Below are 18,371 nucleotides of genomic sequence, written 5' to 3' on the forward strand. Positions count from 1 at the left end.
AAATAGATCTAATCATTTGGAAACCAGCAGCAAATGATGATATTACAAGATTAGTTCTGTTAACTTGTGAAAGTATATCTCTCAAACATTTATGAGATGTTTTGTTAAGCTAAAAAAAGTGAATCAAAGTACATGCTGGTAGGGTTATATACCTTTTTTTTTTTCTTTGTCTCATTTTTCTTGGTCTCATTGTACCTGGATATATTTCTGCTGTTGTCTTTGACAATTAAATTTAAATATTTTTAAACAGACTTCCCAAAAAAAGCTAGAACATTAAGCATGAAGCACTTCAAAACAGAGTAAGATGAGTATTATATTGTTGATTATTTTACTGTTATTCCCGTTATATCAGCATTTCAAGTGACTTCTTTGAGCAATACAAAGGTGCAAGTTCCAGCCTTTTATAAAGTGCCTCTACATTCCCCCCAAATGTTTGACTCCATTTTTTTTTCCTTCCAGTCTCTCCTCTGTGCTTCTTGTATCGTTTTACCCCACCATTTACAAGCCCTCAAGGGCAGTTAACTTTTAATTCATGTCACCTTTGAACTCTTTCCTAGACGTCTGCCGCAGATCTGGAGCAAGAGCTTGCACATTTGTGTGCGCGTTTGTATGTGTGTGTGTGTGAGCTGATCTGGCGTTAGTCAAGAAGTCGGTTTGTGTGTTTTCTTGAGAACGTGAGAACTTTACAGACCCTCAAGGTCGGTCAGTAGCGCTGGAAGGGATCAAAAAATCTAATGGCTCTCAAAGCTAAACAGACTCTTCAGGCAGATTCAGTTTGAATATTCAAACGCAGCTTGTTTTTAGATTGTACATAACTTGCAAAAAATATTCATAGAGTATTCCAATGTTTGGTTAGTTTACAAGTATTGTGATTACGACACAATTCATTTTTACCAAAAGTAATTCATCACAGTTGTGTCCCTTCTTGCCATCATTTTCCTTCTGCTTACCCCTCTGCGCCCCTCCCCAGCTCCCATATAACCTCAGTTGGAGAAACTATGAAACAGTTCAGTGTGTGGTTTCATTGTTGTATGTCAGAGAGATTGATGGCCTCATGCTGAAGCTGTGTTTCACACTAGTTCTATTTTTCATTATCAGCTATATGTGAGCAGCATGTGTGTGTGTGTGTGCATGTGTGTGTGTGTGTGTGTGTGTGTGTGTGTGTGGCTACAGGCTCAGTAACTCAGATATGCGAAACCATTCTCGGTTTGGAACCCACTAATCAGTTTACGGCAATCTGTAAACGCAGAGAGGGAGTCGACTGAAAGCGTACACTTGGAGGCAAATTTAAACCCACTACGCAGACGCAATATTTTAAAAAAGGTGTTACAACAATGCCTTTGTTTGTTAGGGTGTGGAGTTCCCCACCATCGCTGTGGAATTTATTGGAGAGTGTGTGGCAATTTTGACATGTGGTAAAATCGGGATAAATATTGTCTTAAGGTGGCATTCAATTTGGCTTGGAAACTCGAAGGATAGAACGGCATAATATCTGGTTTCTTGTTCCAAGTAAAAACAAAAACAGTGGTAATTATATGTTGGTTTGGTGCTAGCTACCAATAAAAGTCAATAATAATGTCTTTCTGTTCATTTTATGTTTTATAACACAAAAAGAACATGCTTACATATATGAGTTGTATGACACGATGTGTGCTGTTGCTAGAAAGAGACACAAACTGACAGATTCACAAACAAAATCAATATCTCAACATATTGAAGACTAAGTTCAAGGCTTCAATTCTACCATCACAAATTTCAACTTCCTTTTGGAAAGGAAAAAAAAAAGAGACAAGTCTGTTGTTAGCTTGATCTTATGGTGTCATCTAGCAATTCTGCTATCTTAGATGTATGCTAGCAGTGAGCATTTCCTAATCCCCCCCAATTCATATTGCCAAATCGTAGCCTAATTGAATAGTAAATTAGTTTCAGAAGATGTTAACATCTCCTATTTTATTGATTGTAGCTTTGGTCCCAAGTTGGGCTATTGATTGTTACCCCTTATAAAAGCAAAATAAATGTAAGCTAACTTCTGCTGGTTGATATTATTGACTTGAATTATAGAACTCCATTTTTTTTCCCAGCTGACTGTGTCGATTATATAAATCTGGTTGTAAACGTGTGTAAGGGTTTTTTTTTTTGTTTGGTAGGTATGTCTTCTTTTTGTAGTCTCATACAAAATGATCAAGTTACAAAATGTAAAGCACCCTAATATATTATAATATAATATAATATAATATAATATAATATAATATAATGTATAGGCCTATGTTTACCTCCCACCAGAACAGCACAGCTTCTGAGTGTGTCCCACGAGTTTGTTCAGCCATTCATCCTGTATAATAATTGTGCTAGGTGTGAAATCACATTAGCAGTAGCTGTTAGCCATTATCCACTGGAGTGTGTTTGGCAATCCAGAGGATGGGTAGATGTTTTCTGTCTGGAGTCAGCAGCTCAGTACATTTTACTTACAGCCAACTGCTACAGCTTGCCCCAGATACATTTGTTGGGTGTGTGCGCGATTGCATATGCAGTCGTGCCATTATATTATTTGTAACTGTCAGCCTCATGTCTCTTTTGTTAAGGCGGAGTTGAATGTGTGCGTGCCTTTTGTGCCTCGTTCCATGCCGGCGCTTGATAGATGCTCCGGCTCTGCTGTTGTGGTAATCAGTTTGCACGTTGGCTGAACTAATTTATCAATTCAGTTCCTCCCACTTGTATTCTCGCCCATGCGTGAACCCTCTCTCTTTCGCCTGCTCTCTTTCTCCGCCTCAGACAAAACACTCCTTTCTGAAAGACCATGCAGGCTCCCTATCTTTTATGCAAGTCTTCTGCTTCTCTGACTTCACTCACCCATTACTCCTTTCTTCCATGACTTTTTGTCATTTTTTTTATTTTTCTGTAACACTCATCTGTCTTGGCTTACATTTTTGAACGATGATACTTTTGTTGTTGTTTTTTTTAAGGGACTCTAAAGACAGCAGATATTTATAGATGAACTCTTGGGATACTGTAATTTCGACTCTTGTCCTATAATTATATGATTGACATTTTTTTAACTTAAACCACAGAAAAAGTGCGTAATATACAGGTCAACATCGCATGAAACACATGGCCATTGGTTGGTGGTTCGTTCACTCTTGATCAGCTGACCCAAAGAGTCATTGTGATGGGGGACAGTCACGCACACAGACCCAAACACACACAAGTATACATGTCAATGTTTGTGCATTTTTGTGTGATTTTTGTGTACGGTTGTGTGTCCAGTGGAGTGAGGCAAATCGTAGCTAGTGAACCAGGAGGTGAACGCAGGCGGGCAATAACTCATGGTGGAGGAGTTGGACTCTTGAACTGAAAGAAGAAATATCTGAAACCCAGCACCAATGGCCATCTATTTGTCTTGCTTCTCACCCTTGATTGTCTTAACGTCCTTAGAACCCAGGCTTTGGAATAGCTTTCCACTTCATCCACTTCAACATTTATTTTTCTCCGTTTGAAGCATTTTACGTTTAACAGCTGTTAGCTTTCTTCTCTTGTTACCCCGCTTGCTTCTCGAGAGCAGAACGAGGCCGAGGGTGCTGCTCACTTGTTTGTTACGACAGATTAAGTCATTGATTTGTAAAAGGGGTGCACTGATGGAGAAGGCCCGCTGCTGCACAAGATGAGGAAGGGCAGGGATGGAGCGGAATTAGGGGGAATGGAGAGAAACCGTCTGGTTTGGAAGAGAATGTGGGTACGGAGCACATCGGAGCTAATTGTCAAAGAGGTGAGTTAAATGGAGATGGAATGGAACAGAAGAGGAAAAGGTGGCAGCCAGATGGATAGTTAACAAAATGCTAAATATAGAGCAAAGTGGTGGAGTTACAGGGAGGCAGGAGGGAGGGGTAAATGTTCTCTGATAGACCAGAGATCTTACGGAAAGACGGAGGAAGAGAGCTGGAGTGCGAAAGCGTCATCTTTCACTAAGAGCCTTGCATCACCTCTTTCTGTCTTTTTTGTACTTGCTGCTTCAAAGAGCATAAGGCAGCAATTGTGAAATACCTTTACCTAGTTCCAGCAACTCCCCAACTCCGATTCCTTTAACCAACCCCTGCGGGGGCCAACGGTGAGTTTCTAATTAAAATGTTGGGGGCAAAAGGGTAATTATTATAATGGCATAATAATATCGCCAAGGTTATTAGAATGTTCTCCGGTCGCTAAATTGCTTCCTCTGAGAGATCGGATTTCAGTGGCATTACGTAAAGTCAGATTTCCTTGAAAGTCAGGTGAAATGAAATGAATCCCCTCCTGGCAGGGCTGCGATCTGAGATTTAGGTTCACAATTGTACGTCAAAGAGTCTAAAAAATGCCTTTATTCTCTCATTGTGATGGCATATCCTTCAATTACTTTGACGTTTAATTCTATTAGGAAAATTGCAAAGTGCCTTCGTTTTGCCTGTGTTGCGTTGAACTCCCCCAGTAGTGGCACGCAGTTTCTGCGCAACCCTGTCCTACCAGCCGGTCGTACTGTTTGTGTATAACAAGAGAACATTTGTTTTTAGGCTTAAAAATCATTGCTAAAAAGCTAGCTCCAAGCATTGTTGCTTGGAGCTTGCTGGTGGTCTTAGGGGCATCCCACTGTTTTCTCTCAGCTTTCCGCGGTACCTGACTGCGATGGGGCTTTGTAGATTCCTCTTACTCCCATTTAGACACCCCCTCATTCCCAGGCAGCCCCGAGGCAGCCCACCTCCAGCTGTGGCTGCTGTTCTCCGCACCGCTTGGTGCAAGTACCGATCGCTTTGGAGTGCCTCCCCCTTGCTCAAATAGGCAGTAATTACGGGCTTAAAGAGGTTTAGTGGTCCAGCAAACTACATAATCACCCCCTGAATTAGCCCCAGCTCATCAGCCTCAGTCCAATGAGCAGCAGTTACTGCTAGCACTGGCTAGCGCGCCGCACTCCCTTTTTCCTTTATTGCACAGAGGGAAGCGCAGCGGCAGGTGTTGTGCAACATCCGGCCCCCTTAATAAATTTAGCCTCCCTGGAGCTGGAGTAGGGAGGACTAATGAAGCACGCCTTCAACTTTCACTCAATGCAACCGCCAGCAAACAATACAAGATGCTTTTGTCAACCGAGCTCATTCTTTACATACCTTAGACAGCGAAACCTTCCTCTTAAACATGTTCGCGCACGCTAAAAAGCTTCCATATATAGGTTAGGAACTCACTCAGCTGTGTAGCTGTTGGATCATAACGCCCTGAAACGACAGAGCAACAGCTCCAGTGATGGCTGCCTCCCAACAGCATTCACTGAGCCCTCAGACTGTGTTGAATGATACTAATTATCTATTGTCCTCAAGCAGACTCAAGCAGGTAAATTGTCTAATCCAGTTTGTATTAAAGAGTAAATGACATACCTCTCACTCTGTGTCTATAACGCTAATGAGTAGGGCTGCAACTAACAATCATTTTAGTGATCAATTAAAGTGACAATCTGCTAAAAAGCATGTTCTATAGATTTTACATCTACAGACACAAATAGGCAAACAATTCAATCCATTTCTAAATAAAAAAAAAACAAAAAAACATTTTATTACCGAAAATGCAAAATCATAGTATTCCTTTAGTAAATCTGGACCATGTAAAGCTAAAACTTTGCCATTTGAGGACTTTTAGCTAAAACATATTTACAGAATGTTTTTGTTTATTATCCTTAATTCAAATTATATATGTATTATTTGTACAGTTTGGCTTAATTACTGCTCTGAATACGTTTTGTTTTTTTCCACTAAATGACCTTTTCTTACTTTATACTCCAGTTAGGGATCAATAGATTACTAAAGTAGTTGTCGACTATTTCAGTAATCTATTAATAGCGGTTAATCCCCGCTATGGTTTCAGTTTTACTAACAAGATTTATCTCATTCCTAAATGCACAAGAGCACCGTTAAAGCTCATTAATGAATTAAAAGTTTAAGAACATCTGGTTTTAGCTGCCATGTCTTTATTTCACAAAGAGGTCATTGAGAGATTTGACCACAAAAACATTTTTAAAGTGGGTTACTTTGCAAATTTTTGTGCATATATCAAACTTTTCCCCTTAAAAGAGGTGGTGAATTATTCATGCAGGCTTTGAGCTGATTTGCCATGGACCAACACCATAAAAAAAACAAAAAAACACTTTGCACTTCTTTTTTTTAAACATGAGCTTTTATTAGTTAGCTAAAACATTTTAGATTCAGTTTTAAGTCACACCGTCGTAGTTATCTCCCTTTAACTCTCTCAGAAGAGCCGTTTTCCACAGTTTGATTTCGGATCGGAGCAGCTCGAATCAGAGGAAATTAGGTTAGGGGTGCTTTGTTTCTTTTCCTCTCCGGCTCTGTTGTTGTTTTGTTCAGCCTCACTCTCTATTCTTTTTGTCTTTAATCCCCCCTTTTTCTCCCAGAGCCCGCCTTGTTGCCGGGTCCCTGCTCCCTAATGAAGTCAAAGGGATGTCAGTCGCTGCCACCTACACAGAAAGGAATTTGAAATGGCGCTGCTCTCACAGAGGCAGCGTGAACAAACACGAGTGTGAAACTTCAACTGAATGAGCAGGAAAATTGGGAAATTGAAGGGGCTTGCTGTAGCTTAGACGGCGCGAGCTTACGGTTCGGAACGCCTGGTTTTAAAGTCCGCGCTCGCACTCGGGGGTTTCAGGATATTTGTTAGCGCTTTGCTTCCCCAAATATTTAAAGTAATCTCATACATGTCTGGCAGGAGCTGGGCTCCACAGTTTATATGCGTGTGCGTATGAGACAGTTTGGTATGATGCAGCCAAAAGGCCTCGGGATTAGCTGTCAGGCATTCCTGATGGACAGCTCAGTTTCCATTGAGATTTAACCGACGGACTCGGAGGATCCGGCCATGTGAGCACCAGGTTTTTTTTCCGTGGCGGGACGGTTACAGCAATTAAAAATCTTTTTGGAAGCGAAGGATGCGCTCTAATTAAAAGTTGTTTACTGTGAATCGTTCCATTTCTTTTTTTTTTTTTTTTTTTGCATCGTCGTGCCTTGTGGCCAAGACCAACCATCTGCCGGAAAAGTAGGCAGACTTAAAATATCATTGACCCATGTCTGCGATCCACAGATTGTGCAGTGTCACGGCCTCGCTTCCACGGGACACTATATTGCGACAACATATGATTTTCCTCTTTGGTATTCCCCCACCCTCCGCCCATATTTCAATGGTTGCTTTTTTATAACGCTAATGTGGCGTGTCAAGGCTTTTAACATGATGCACATAGGCTCGGGGAGCTCAGCTTTAAATAGAAGAAAATGCAATGATAACACCTAATGGCTAAGAAGGGAATGCGCAAGGGTGTAATTATACACACAGTGAGATGGTGTGTTTGGAAAATGTAGTGTGCATGTTTTTAATTATATATCTGAAATGATCTGCCAGTTTTTCCAGAAACCAAACTATAAAATGTGGAACTGTTTTTGCTTTAAAGATAAAAGGAGCTTTTGAAAACATCGAAGGAACCTAGAAGTGTGTCTTCTTTTTATGCATATTTTGCATGTTGCTTGTTGTTTCCTGCTGAATTGTTCTGCTTCTTATTGCAATCAGGATGCAATGGGTCGAACTAAGCAGTTTGATTTAAGTCTGAGCAATGAATCAAATTTATGTCTTCGAATTTCAACTTGGGTTCCAAAATTCCCAAAGGCGTAGATGGATCTGCCTTTATGGACTGGGAACATTGTCACTGATGCCTGATCTGGAGCTTATTTTCCAATATCTGGATTGATACAGATATTAACAATGAAACATATAGATTAACGTTTGTTTGTTTGTTGAGTCCTTTTGGTTCTACATTTACTTGTAAGCTATTTTGTACAGTCCTGTTTCTATTTTCATGGCCAGTAATGGTTCGGTTCTAGGTTGGACACGGGATAGGAGGACTAAAATAGGGATCCGACAGAATATTTACTTATCTCTTTGTCAGATATCCATTTCCCCATCTCCCCCTTCTGCATTTCTCTCTTGCTTCCTTTCCCCCCCACCCCCCTTTCTGTCCATCCCACTCTTGTTCTCGTCTGAGGACGTCCTAGGAGGAAGACGGTCAGACAGGGAGAGGGAGATGTTACCGAAACCTCTCTTACCCACCCACACGCGCATCTGTCCGTACGGCCACGCAAAAGTTGAGCTCTCACATGTGCGCGGCTGAGCTAGCCGAGCAAATGCGTCAACGCTGACCTGCAAAGCGAATTATTGTTTGGTCATAACAGACGCACGTAGCACTCTGACACATAACTCCATTTGATAAGACACAGGCAAGAGAAAGAAGAAGAAGAAACAGTTCCACCCTCCCCGGCACCCAGATGCTGTGGGCCCTGCAGAGAGTGGAAATTCTCATGAAAGGAGTTGTATATTTGGAGAAGACGTATCATTAAGATAGGCTCGGGGAAGAGGGGAAGGGAGGGAAGGATGCGCAGAAACTTTCCATCTGCTCTTTTAAAGAACATGTTATTGCTTTTCGCACTGAAGGCCTTCCTTAGCTCCGTCTCTCCCTCCCTCGTCCAACCCGCCGAACCACAGCCAGAATCACTCAAAGACAATGGTGAAACCCGGCGACTCGTTGCTGGGCGAGAAACTAAATCACTGTGTTTTGTCAGATAGGAGCTAATTTGGAGGCTTAGCATTGAGGAGGACAAAAACTATTTTGTCCTCCTCAATGCTTGTTTGGCTTCCTGGCCAAGTTGCGCTCGTCACTCCGCTCTGTTTGTGTTTGAATTTTTTTTTTTTTTTTAGGAAAGCTGCTACGGAAAATTGGAAGCAGGATCAGAATAAAGTAAAAACCACTGAAGCACAGTTATGAATGAAATCTTATTTTGCTTCTTTGCTTCCAGTGACCCAGGCTCTTTTAACCTTTGGGATCTCAATAAATAGGCATTTTTGAAGGTCATTCAAACTCTTTCTTTGGATTATAGTTGTCATTTCGACTCATTACGTCTGACTATGGCAGCATTTTGTGTTGTGTGCTTGAAAATCTGTAAAGTGGACAAGTAGAATGGAGAACAGATAAAAAGCTGTTTTAAGTCTGTGGTTCATATTAGATTCAGCATACAGATAAAAAAAATAAGTGTTTCTGACAGACTTCTAAATAAGACAATCTCTTTTTATTCAGTTGTGACATTTTTTGAAAGTGATTGGTTTTGTTTGAATTCTTCAAGATGCTGGATGCGAGTGCATGTGTTGTCATTTATTCATAGTTTTGCACATTTATCTGACTTTTTAATAGGAAAGTTCAACCAAGGGCTACATCTGCCACATGTGTCTGGAAGATTTGTTTTCAGGTCAACCATTACTTTGTGCCTTGTGCTGTTTTATAAGAGATTTAAAATACATTTTAAAAAGGAATACTTTGAAATTAGCCTGGATCTTGACAAGCAGTGAGAATAAAAATCAGCCAAAACCCAACAGAGCCTGGCCTTTGCCTTCATATGTAACTCTGCTCGATTCTCATCTCCCTTCAGTGGTGCGTCTGAGTTTTCTCCCATTAAGCAGGATTTCCATGGTTGAATTTCACAGCGATCCTGTGATTTCACAACAAGGAGAAGTTGTGACCAATGACATCAATTTTCTGCGCAGTTTTAGTATTGTAGTCTGCTTTTAGTTTTAGCAGTGGCAGCAGAGGATGTGAATGAAGCCGTTCAGTCCGTGTCGATCACTCTTCCAAATATTGAACTAATATTAACAGCCGCCTCATTTAGCTTGGCACCACCAACTGTTAGCTGCCTCTGGCTAACCGTTATCCAGTAACAACTGTTAGCCATTAACAGCTGTTAGCCGGTTCTGAACTGGATAATTTTTCAATCCACCAAGATTGTTTCAAATGCTGTCCCAGAATGGTACACATTTGTCTTAAAAATCCAAAGCAGGCATGTTTTCAGTGTGTTTTTGGCATTAGGGTGATTTTAGAATGAAACAAACATAAGAAACTGCAACACATTAACCTGTGTAACCTGGAGTGTAATTTTTATACTGATTGCAGAGTCCTTAAAATGCAGTTTGTGAAGTTAAAGGGAAAGAAAACAAAGGCTCTTATATTACAAAATTCTGATGTTGTGTATTTCTCATGAACTCTGTGTCATGCACCGTCTTGTCTCGTGAGCTCACGTATTGTCACTCCCCGACCAGCCAGTTTAAAATAACTTCCTCATCGCATCGGCTTCCTTCTTTCTCTTCTTGATGTCGCTCGAAATCACGCTCACCCAACCAACCCCCATTTTCCCACTGCCTAAAATTCTGATTACATGAGTGTGACCAGTGTTGTGGATCAGGTTTTGTGTGCATGCCTAGAAGCTACGGAGAGCGGAGCATTGAGAAAGGATGTGCTTGTGCTGAGCTGTGGCCGCTGGCATGGCTGAAGCCCCTTCGGTATCACGAGGAAGACACTCCTGCCTTCAGTTCCATGACACGCAGAATAGACTCATTGATCAGGGTCAGATCTCCTTGTTGAAGAAGGGAGATTTTTGAAGACATCTTATTTTCCACATGATTTGTTGATATTAATATGTCAGCAGAGAATTTATGCGATTCCTGTTCGTAAGCCAGGAGGGCACAATGCCCCGTCTTGTATTGGTAGATTTAACGGATCCTTTGTTCGCCGATGCTCCTCATTTCCACAGAGATTTGGTAAAATTAATCTTATTAGTTTTTATGACATCCTACTGACAGATAAACTGATAAATTGATATACAACCGACTTTGAAATACACCTCTGCTTTCGTAGACGTATCGCTACGTCAAAATGAGGCAGGCGGCCAAACAGCAGCGCTGTCGCGTTTTTACGCAGTAAGCGTTTTACACGCAAATTTATTTTGCGGTTCTTGCAAATCTGACATTATCTGATCAGCCTGAAACATGTCCTCGTGCACACACGTACGCAAACCTACACAATAACGGGGCATAATCTCTGCAAACACACTTCCAGAGGAGCACAGGAAAAAAAAAAAAAAAAAAAAAAAACGGTTGATGAAGTGGACACAAATTTGGCCGGAGGCGACAATGCAATTATAACTTAGCGCATGAAATTAGCCTCCTTGTGTTTCCATTCCCCGCAACCAATCACATGGATAAGGGAATGCTGGGGGAAAGGAGAAAAAGAGTCTCCTCTCACGCTCTCTCCTCCTTGCTCAGCATTAAACACAATCCTGGTCATTATGCGCTGGAAAAACTGTAATAAAAAAAAATGAAAAAGCTGGCGCCAGACTGATTTTTCTTGTCTGATTGACTATCATGAGTCGGTCGCCTTGTTAGGCACACTGCAAACACCAGCCACATGCGTGGTGTCAGTGTTGGTCACCCTAATTCAGGATGCAAGTTATAAATGCCAGCAACAGAAGTTATGCTTTTTCTTTTTTTTTTTGTCTTTTCTAGGCTTTTCAGTGACATTTATTGGTTTCATAAAAACAAAATGTTTAAGTAAATCAAACCCTATGGGCAGTAAAATGTTTTTTTTGTTTTTTTAATTAGCGTATCTTATGTAAATGGATACACAATAATTTCCAGTGTGTTCAGACACACTGGTCGTGAAATTACTTACGCTTACGTTCACCCCTGGCTTTTCTTCATCATCCCTCCTCTTCTCTTTTTATGGCTTGCTTACGGCACAGACCCGGATTTGTCTCACTCATGAACCGGACATTGTACTGCATGAAACAGAGTCCAAGCCACCATGATGCCACACGCTCTCATGTAAATCCACATACTCCTTCAGTGCCTGCTATATATATGAACAGGTGGCTCAGCGTTAACTGTTCTCAGCTGGTTCGTGGTGGTGGTGGTGGGGGGGGGGGACTCGTAAAGCCGCTTTGAAACAGGCTCAGTTTAACTGTCCAGTCGGCTACAACAATATGCATTAAGGTTTACTTTTTGCATCCAAAAATAAGCCAGCAACCTAAAGTTGATTCATTTAGATCCAGTTTATGAGTCTGACCTTCCAGAGCGTTCACGAAAGACTCCGGCTGCATTTCCGTTGACTTTTAAAAAAAAGTGTGCAAATTGAAATTGCGTAAATAAATTTGCTTAATGGAAAAAGGTCAATTTAACAAAAAAAAAAACAAAAAAAAAAACACCTCGAGTTTTTCGATTAAAACATTTTTGCATTAGGATGAGGTGATGTTTCGTTTGTATCAAAGTTAGTGTGTTTCGCAAAACTGCAATGGAAAAACACTTTTTTGTTTCGCCTCAAACGAGTCACGCATTCAACAACCGGAAGTTACCAGGAAAGACGGAGAAGACGACAGGAACCGGGTGGAGGATGATGGCCTGGCATGTTTTTGAATGATTTATCATGTGAACAAACTCATTCACGTGATCTTGGCTGTATTTCTTATTTAATGGAAACACCGCAATTGTGAAAATGTGTTTTTTCGACCAATATTAAAGTTTTGTGCACATTTATAATGGGAACACAGCTTCTTGGAGTGTTTCTCTGTGTGGGATTGTGAGACTGTAAGAGATTTTATCACGGTAAAGGAACCCTATAGTGCTTCAACAGACAAACCCTTTAAGGTCTTTTAATACTGAAAGATTTTGTGCATTGGAATTTGGAAAAATCACAGACGCTCACTCCTAAAATCTTTATTAAAGGTATTAAGAGTTCGCTTGGATTTGTTGAACTGAAGTTATTTAACCCTTTAAAGACCTCTTAAACCGGATTAAAAGCCTCTCTCAGAAGGTATTATGTATTCCTAGGGAATCCCCTCTTCCTGTTTTAAGATGGAGGATAAAAGAAAGCAAGGACCCATCCGATACTCCACAGTGAAAACGTATCAATCTTGGCAGCAGAAAAAGAGCAAACTTAACAGTTAAATCAGTGTTACAATCTATAACCAGCGGGAGTGAAGACAAAGGATTACGCGAGTGTTAACCGTCTTCGCTTGTCTTTATTCCGTTGGGTCGACGCTACATATTCTCATCTCACTGATTACATATGCAGCGGGGTGAAAGGGGGGGGCGTCGATGCGAATATATTTGTGTAAGAGGCTGCCTAATTACCAGAGCTGGTTCTCCACTTCACTTAACTTTCTAATTGGCTTGCCTTTTTGGCTGCCATTAATTACAAGATTTCATATTCCATTAATGAATTGTGTGTGTGTGTGTGTGTGTGTGTGTGTGTGTGTGTGTGGGGCGAGGGGGTAAGTAATCTGCTCATACTCACACCAACTTCCAGTATAAATCTAGATATAGACACAGCCAGTGAGACTGAAGACACACGTCTCATTTCTACCTGCGTGTTTTTTGTTTTTTGCTCATGTGATTGTTCACATCAAGGCCCTCGACTCAGAAAACTAGAAGCTTCATTAATCAATTTGTGGTTATTATTATTTTTTTTCTTCTCATGCATGCTGTCGTTCTCCTCCCTCAGCATCCCTACCCCTCAGAAGAACAGAAGAAACAGCTGGCGCAGGACACAGGACTCACCATCCTACAAGTGAACAACTGGTAAGTCGCTTCAGAGTTTACATGCAGTCGATTTTTTTGTGTGTTTTTTTTTTTTCGGGGTGGGACCGCCTGGGGCTATCCTAGTTCTTAATGATTGGAATTAATGCCTCCCCTCCTCCCCCACTTTTCATCCCTCTCTTACTGAATTCCTCCTCAACCCAGATCAATCCATGTGAGGAGATATGGCCTGGAGTGGTTTTTCTCTCTCTTTTCTTTTTTTTTTTTTCTCCAAAAAGCAACTGCTTAACTCAGCCCCGACATGAGCATCCATGTAAATTAACTATCTTTAAGAAAAAATCCAATAACATCATTCATTATGTGCAAGTTAGATGAGGGATGATCACTTGAAAAGTGGTAGCTTACAGGGTAATTATAGGTGTTTGGCCCGTTCATTTCAGGGTTTACGGATTCTGTTTTAGCATTACTGTAATTAACGTTCATTTTAATCTTTGGGCTTATTTTGTCTAAGTTGATTGCAATATTTAAGCAGAATGTTAAAATCTAGGATTCATTTTACTTGTAATAGCAAAAAGTACTAATTGCTTTGATTTGTTGTCCTTTTTAGCAACTTTAGTCATTTTTTAGCAGTACATGCAGCTCATGAAGTATTATGTTGGGGTCACTAGATGAGATGACTTTTTTTTTTTTTTTTTTTACTTTGGAGGACTTCTTCAGTTTGTTTTTACCAGTGTAGGTTTTGCAAACTGCATTTTAATAACCAGTCTAGAATAATCTTAATGGAACTCTACAGAATACTTTGCCATGATCGTCTCAGATCTCACATGCCATGTGTACAATACGTCTGTGTCACTGCTGTAGTATTTGAACCATGACCAGCTAGTATCCTGCAGGTCTTCTGAGACACAAACCCTGCATTGACGAAAACTCACTATGGCATACCAGATGCTTGAAACTGAAAGTGAAACTGGTGGCACAACCTACTTCATGGCTTTTCTGACCACTGTAAATTTCACATCTTTCATACACAATCCATGCTGCATTAAAAGTAACAAAAAAACATTAAAGATGAGACACTTTAAAAAGTGCATGAAATCAGCATCTGATTTCATGCATGCCTATATGATCTTAGGATGTAGGAGTTGTTTGTATCTCTTCGGTTACCCAGTTATCTTTCTTCTTTTTTTGACTGGCTACATTAAATATTGAAACTTAAATGTTTTGAAAGTTCTGGCAACTTCTTCAGTGCTAACTGTGTTGGTACGATGGGTGTCATTAAGCCTATTTTAGGGAGCTGAAGTCTCTGTAAAATTGTTTTAAGCCTCTCTAAATAATTTGGTGTTTGTTGTTATTATTATTAGTATGTTGTTATTTACAAAAAAAAACTGCCAACAAATTCAATATAATTTGGCCAGAATATGCCACAAATAATTCTGTTTATCTTGGCAACATTAACTAAGAAATCATTTTGTTATATTGATCAGTTGTTCAGTCATATTTTGTACTGTGAGTTTTCCATTGCCCCAGAAACTAGTTTAAAAAAAAAAAGCAACTTCTCAGTTGTTGTTTGAAAGGTTTTCTACCTTCCTGCTCTGTTTGCTCAGATCCTGGGGGCTAATCCACCCCTTTCCTTTAAACCTAGTGACGGCCCTGGTTGCCACCCAGCCCAAAGAGGAGTGCTCATTAACGGAACATTGCATCTGAACAATTACTTTCTTTCTTACTTTGCTACAAGAGTTTTAACTCCCCATTACATCAGAGCTTAAATGAGTCAATATCACAAAATCTCATAACTGCAGTATTTCAAATATTTTTGGAGCAACTTTAGCTTTAAAGTAATCCTTGTTAACAAGGGGCCCCACTTGGAAGTCTACAGCCTGGCTGCTAACCTGCCTCTGCAAATTACCGCTCTGTGAGTGCCAACTAGGCAGCTAATTGCAAACAAGTGTGACTGGCCAGGCTCATAAAATAAGGTTGCTAACTATCCGTTTTAACCTTAGGTAACACTGTTAAAGGTAGAAAGGGGCCCTGTGTCCTCGTGCGGCCGGTCTTATCAGTGAGATAGCTATCAGCACATGCTTAGCGTTATTAGCCGTGTCTAATTAAAGGGGCTGAAGCCCGGGAAGCCGAGGCACGGCCCTGGCAGAGCGCGTTTGATCTGCGCAGCCCTTAAAATAATCCTTGAAAGCGCCTTGCGAGGTGCGGGCATAAAAACGAGTGGAGGAGAGGCGAGAAGAAAGCGATGAGCGGCCTAGCGAGAGTGAAAAATAGATGAGTAAAAAAAAAAAGAAGGGTGAGATAAGGACAAGAAGGAGGGGAAAAGATGAGGCCCGATAACTCCCCCATTACCAGCCGTCTAATGATGTTAACATTATTCCCAGCCATTGTTCGTTCAATCCGAGACCTCAGAGACGTTAGATTAGGGTATGATGGATCAGTCTGTGGAGGATTATACCCAACACAAACATACACACACACACACACACACACACACACACACACACACACACACACACACACACACACACACACTGCCTTCTGACCAAAGGGAATCCTGTAGAGGTTATCAAATCACGTGACACCCCCTCCCCCCCGCCACCCAACCACCTTTAAAATCCAAGGGAGGGCATCACTTCTTACAGCTGTGTCATTGTGTGTGTGTGTGTGTGTGTGTTTGTGCAAGAGACAGATAGACTTACAGAGTCACATGAACTGTGGCTCGGTCTCTTTACCTTGAGTGTGTGTTTGTTTTTTTGTATGGGTATGGCAACAAACCCTGAAGGTTTGTGTGTGTGTCTGTGAGAGAGAGAGAAAGAGAGAGAGAGAGACAGAGAGAGGGAGAGAGCAAGGCCACCACACACACTGTGCAAATCGTAGGTGGCTAATCTTGGTTTGTGGAAGATGTCGTGTGTGTGTGTGTGTGTGTGTGTGAGAGAGAGAGAGAGGAACCGGGGGTGGTTAATCTAAGGGGTATTAATGTTAAACCCTGCATGCTGGGATCCCGCTGCCCCCTCACATTTCGATATATACAAGTGTGTCTGCGGATGTGTGTGTGGGTATTTGTCCACAGGCAGATTTCCATGCATGGTTCGGTTGTCTGAGCAAGCGAGCCGCAAGTCGCGGCTTGAAAGGACGACTGAGAATTAAAAGAAATACAAAGAAAATGAGGAGAAAGAGATGAAAGCAGGAAGAGAACGATTAGAAGAAGAGAGAGGTGGGGAAGAAATGGAAAAATAAAAGACGGACAATGACGGAGCAATGGAGAGAGAGGGAAAGACAGAGGGAGGTTATGTTAGGGGAACTGCCATTTCACTGGCATGTTGTTGTGCTGGATGGGAAGCCCCGTCATTGGGTGTCTCCATAGCAACCCCTAGTGATGTTACCTCCTGACCCACTGATTTAGTGAAGTCAATTTCCCTAGATGTGATTCTGTTTGTCAGCGGCTATTGGAAAAACACACTCGTTCGCACGTAGACGTGATCAAATTCAGACGCGCGCGCGCACACACACACACACACACACACATGCACGGCGCGCAGTCGTGTTCAGTTTCCAACTTCAGAGGGCACGGAGCGCTTAGCGGGAGTGTGGCTCAGAGTTGCGCGAAAGTCATTTGAGTTTAATTCGTGTCAAACGACCACAGACGCTCGATGGGGTCATCCGTATTTATGTCGTCCCAGCAGAGGAGGGTTTGAAGATGAAAAGCGTACGGCCGCGCTCACCGACGGAAACGCACGCCCCCGTCACATGGTGCAGCGACACAACGCCGGCGAACACACACACTCTCGCGGGGATTTCTTCATCGTCATGTGCCTCATCACACAGCGTCTGCTGCACACTCGTGCAACTCTCTCCTCTTGCTCTTTTCTCTCACGCACCGCGGATGTGTTAACACACATGTCTCCGTGCATTATTGATGAGCGGGCACGTGGTGGGGCTCGGCGAGATTAAATAAAAATGCTAAAGGCCGGCAAGGGGGCGCAGATCACTCATGAATTATTGGCAGAAGTACGCTGCACCAGGGAATCTCAATTTGAATGGAGAGAGATTCATGCAGAGTAGAAAGAGAGTTGAAACGAAGGAAGGCCTGAATGGAGACGCACACACACACGGGAGAGGAAAGTTACACATACACTTAGTGGACAGGGGCACTGTCCAAGCACAAATGACCCTTAGACCTACGTGGACACATGCAAGAACTCATTGATTTTTTATTATTATGTAACAAGACTTTGAGCTTTCCTATGAGATGATGAATGTGGCATCAGTGAAAAATCCTTAATGATTAGAAGAAGATACTTAGTGATGCTTCAAGGTCTTTGAGCAGTAGATTACAATGTCATCAGTATACAAACTTATAAACCCCTCAGCGAGTTCCAGTGAGTCTGGAGTACACTTAACTGTCAGATGCGTACAATAAACATGCAAAAGTATTCATGTCCATGACTTTTTGAGTCAAGATTCAGCACAAATACTGTCAGTCAGGAGACAAAACAGGGGAAAGTCATTTATTCTGACTGACTGAAGGCAAAATTATTTTCCCAAATAATTTTCTCATACAATATAAAGTTTACGAAACTGTAACAAATACTGACGTTAAAACATTTTCATTTTTCATTCAGTGAAGTAACTCACAGTGGGTCGAGTATCCAGACATTGTACTCAAGAAAAAGCACCTATACTTCATAGCAAAATTACCCAATTAAAAGTACATTTTTCTCCAAAACCTGCTCTAGTAAGTGCAACTGAGTTGATGTAAGTGGTTACTACCCACCTCTGGCCATTGATCACACCTCCACAGGGGAGAAAAAGTCGTCATCACAACGAACCACAAGCAGCTCGGGCTCATGAAGATAAGCTATCGTGAGAATGTGCACATTTGTGTGGGAGATAAAACTAATGCTGACCCGTACAGACTCGGGTGTATCTGCATGCGTATCTCTCTGCAGCCA

At 41.5% G+C, this 18,371-nt stretch overlaps 1 protein-coding gene across 1 annotated transcript in view; it reads left to right on the forward strand.

The window, feature by feature from the left end:
* Nucleotides 1-18,371, forward strand: part of LOC106953003 (homeobox protein Meis1-like) — a 60,546-nt gene that overhangs the window by 12,426 nt on the left and 29,749 nt on the right. The window contains exon 3 of the mRNA XM_015041483.1: nucleotides 13,385-13,461. Coding sequence (XP_014896969.1) covers nucleotides 13,385-13,461 — 77 coding nt within the window. The remainder of the gene's footprint in view (nucleotides 1-13,384; nucleotides 13,462-18,371) is intronic.

Source organism: Poecilia latipinna, unplaced genomic scaffold, assembly GCF_001443285.1.
Source record: "Poecilia latipinna isolate Pla-1442-1.1 unplaced genomic scaffold, P_latipinna-1.0 Scaffold554, whole genome shotgun sequence".
NCBI lineage: Eukaryota > Metazoa > Chordata > Actinopteri > Cyprinodontiformes > Poeciliidae > Poecilia > Poecilia latipinna.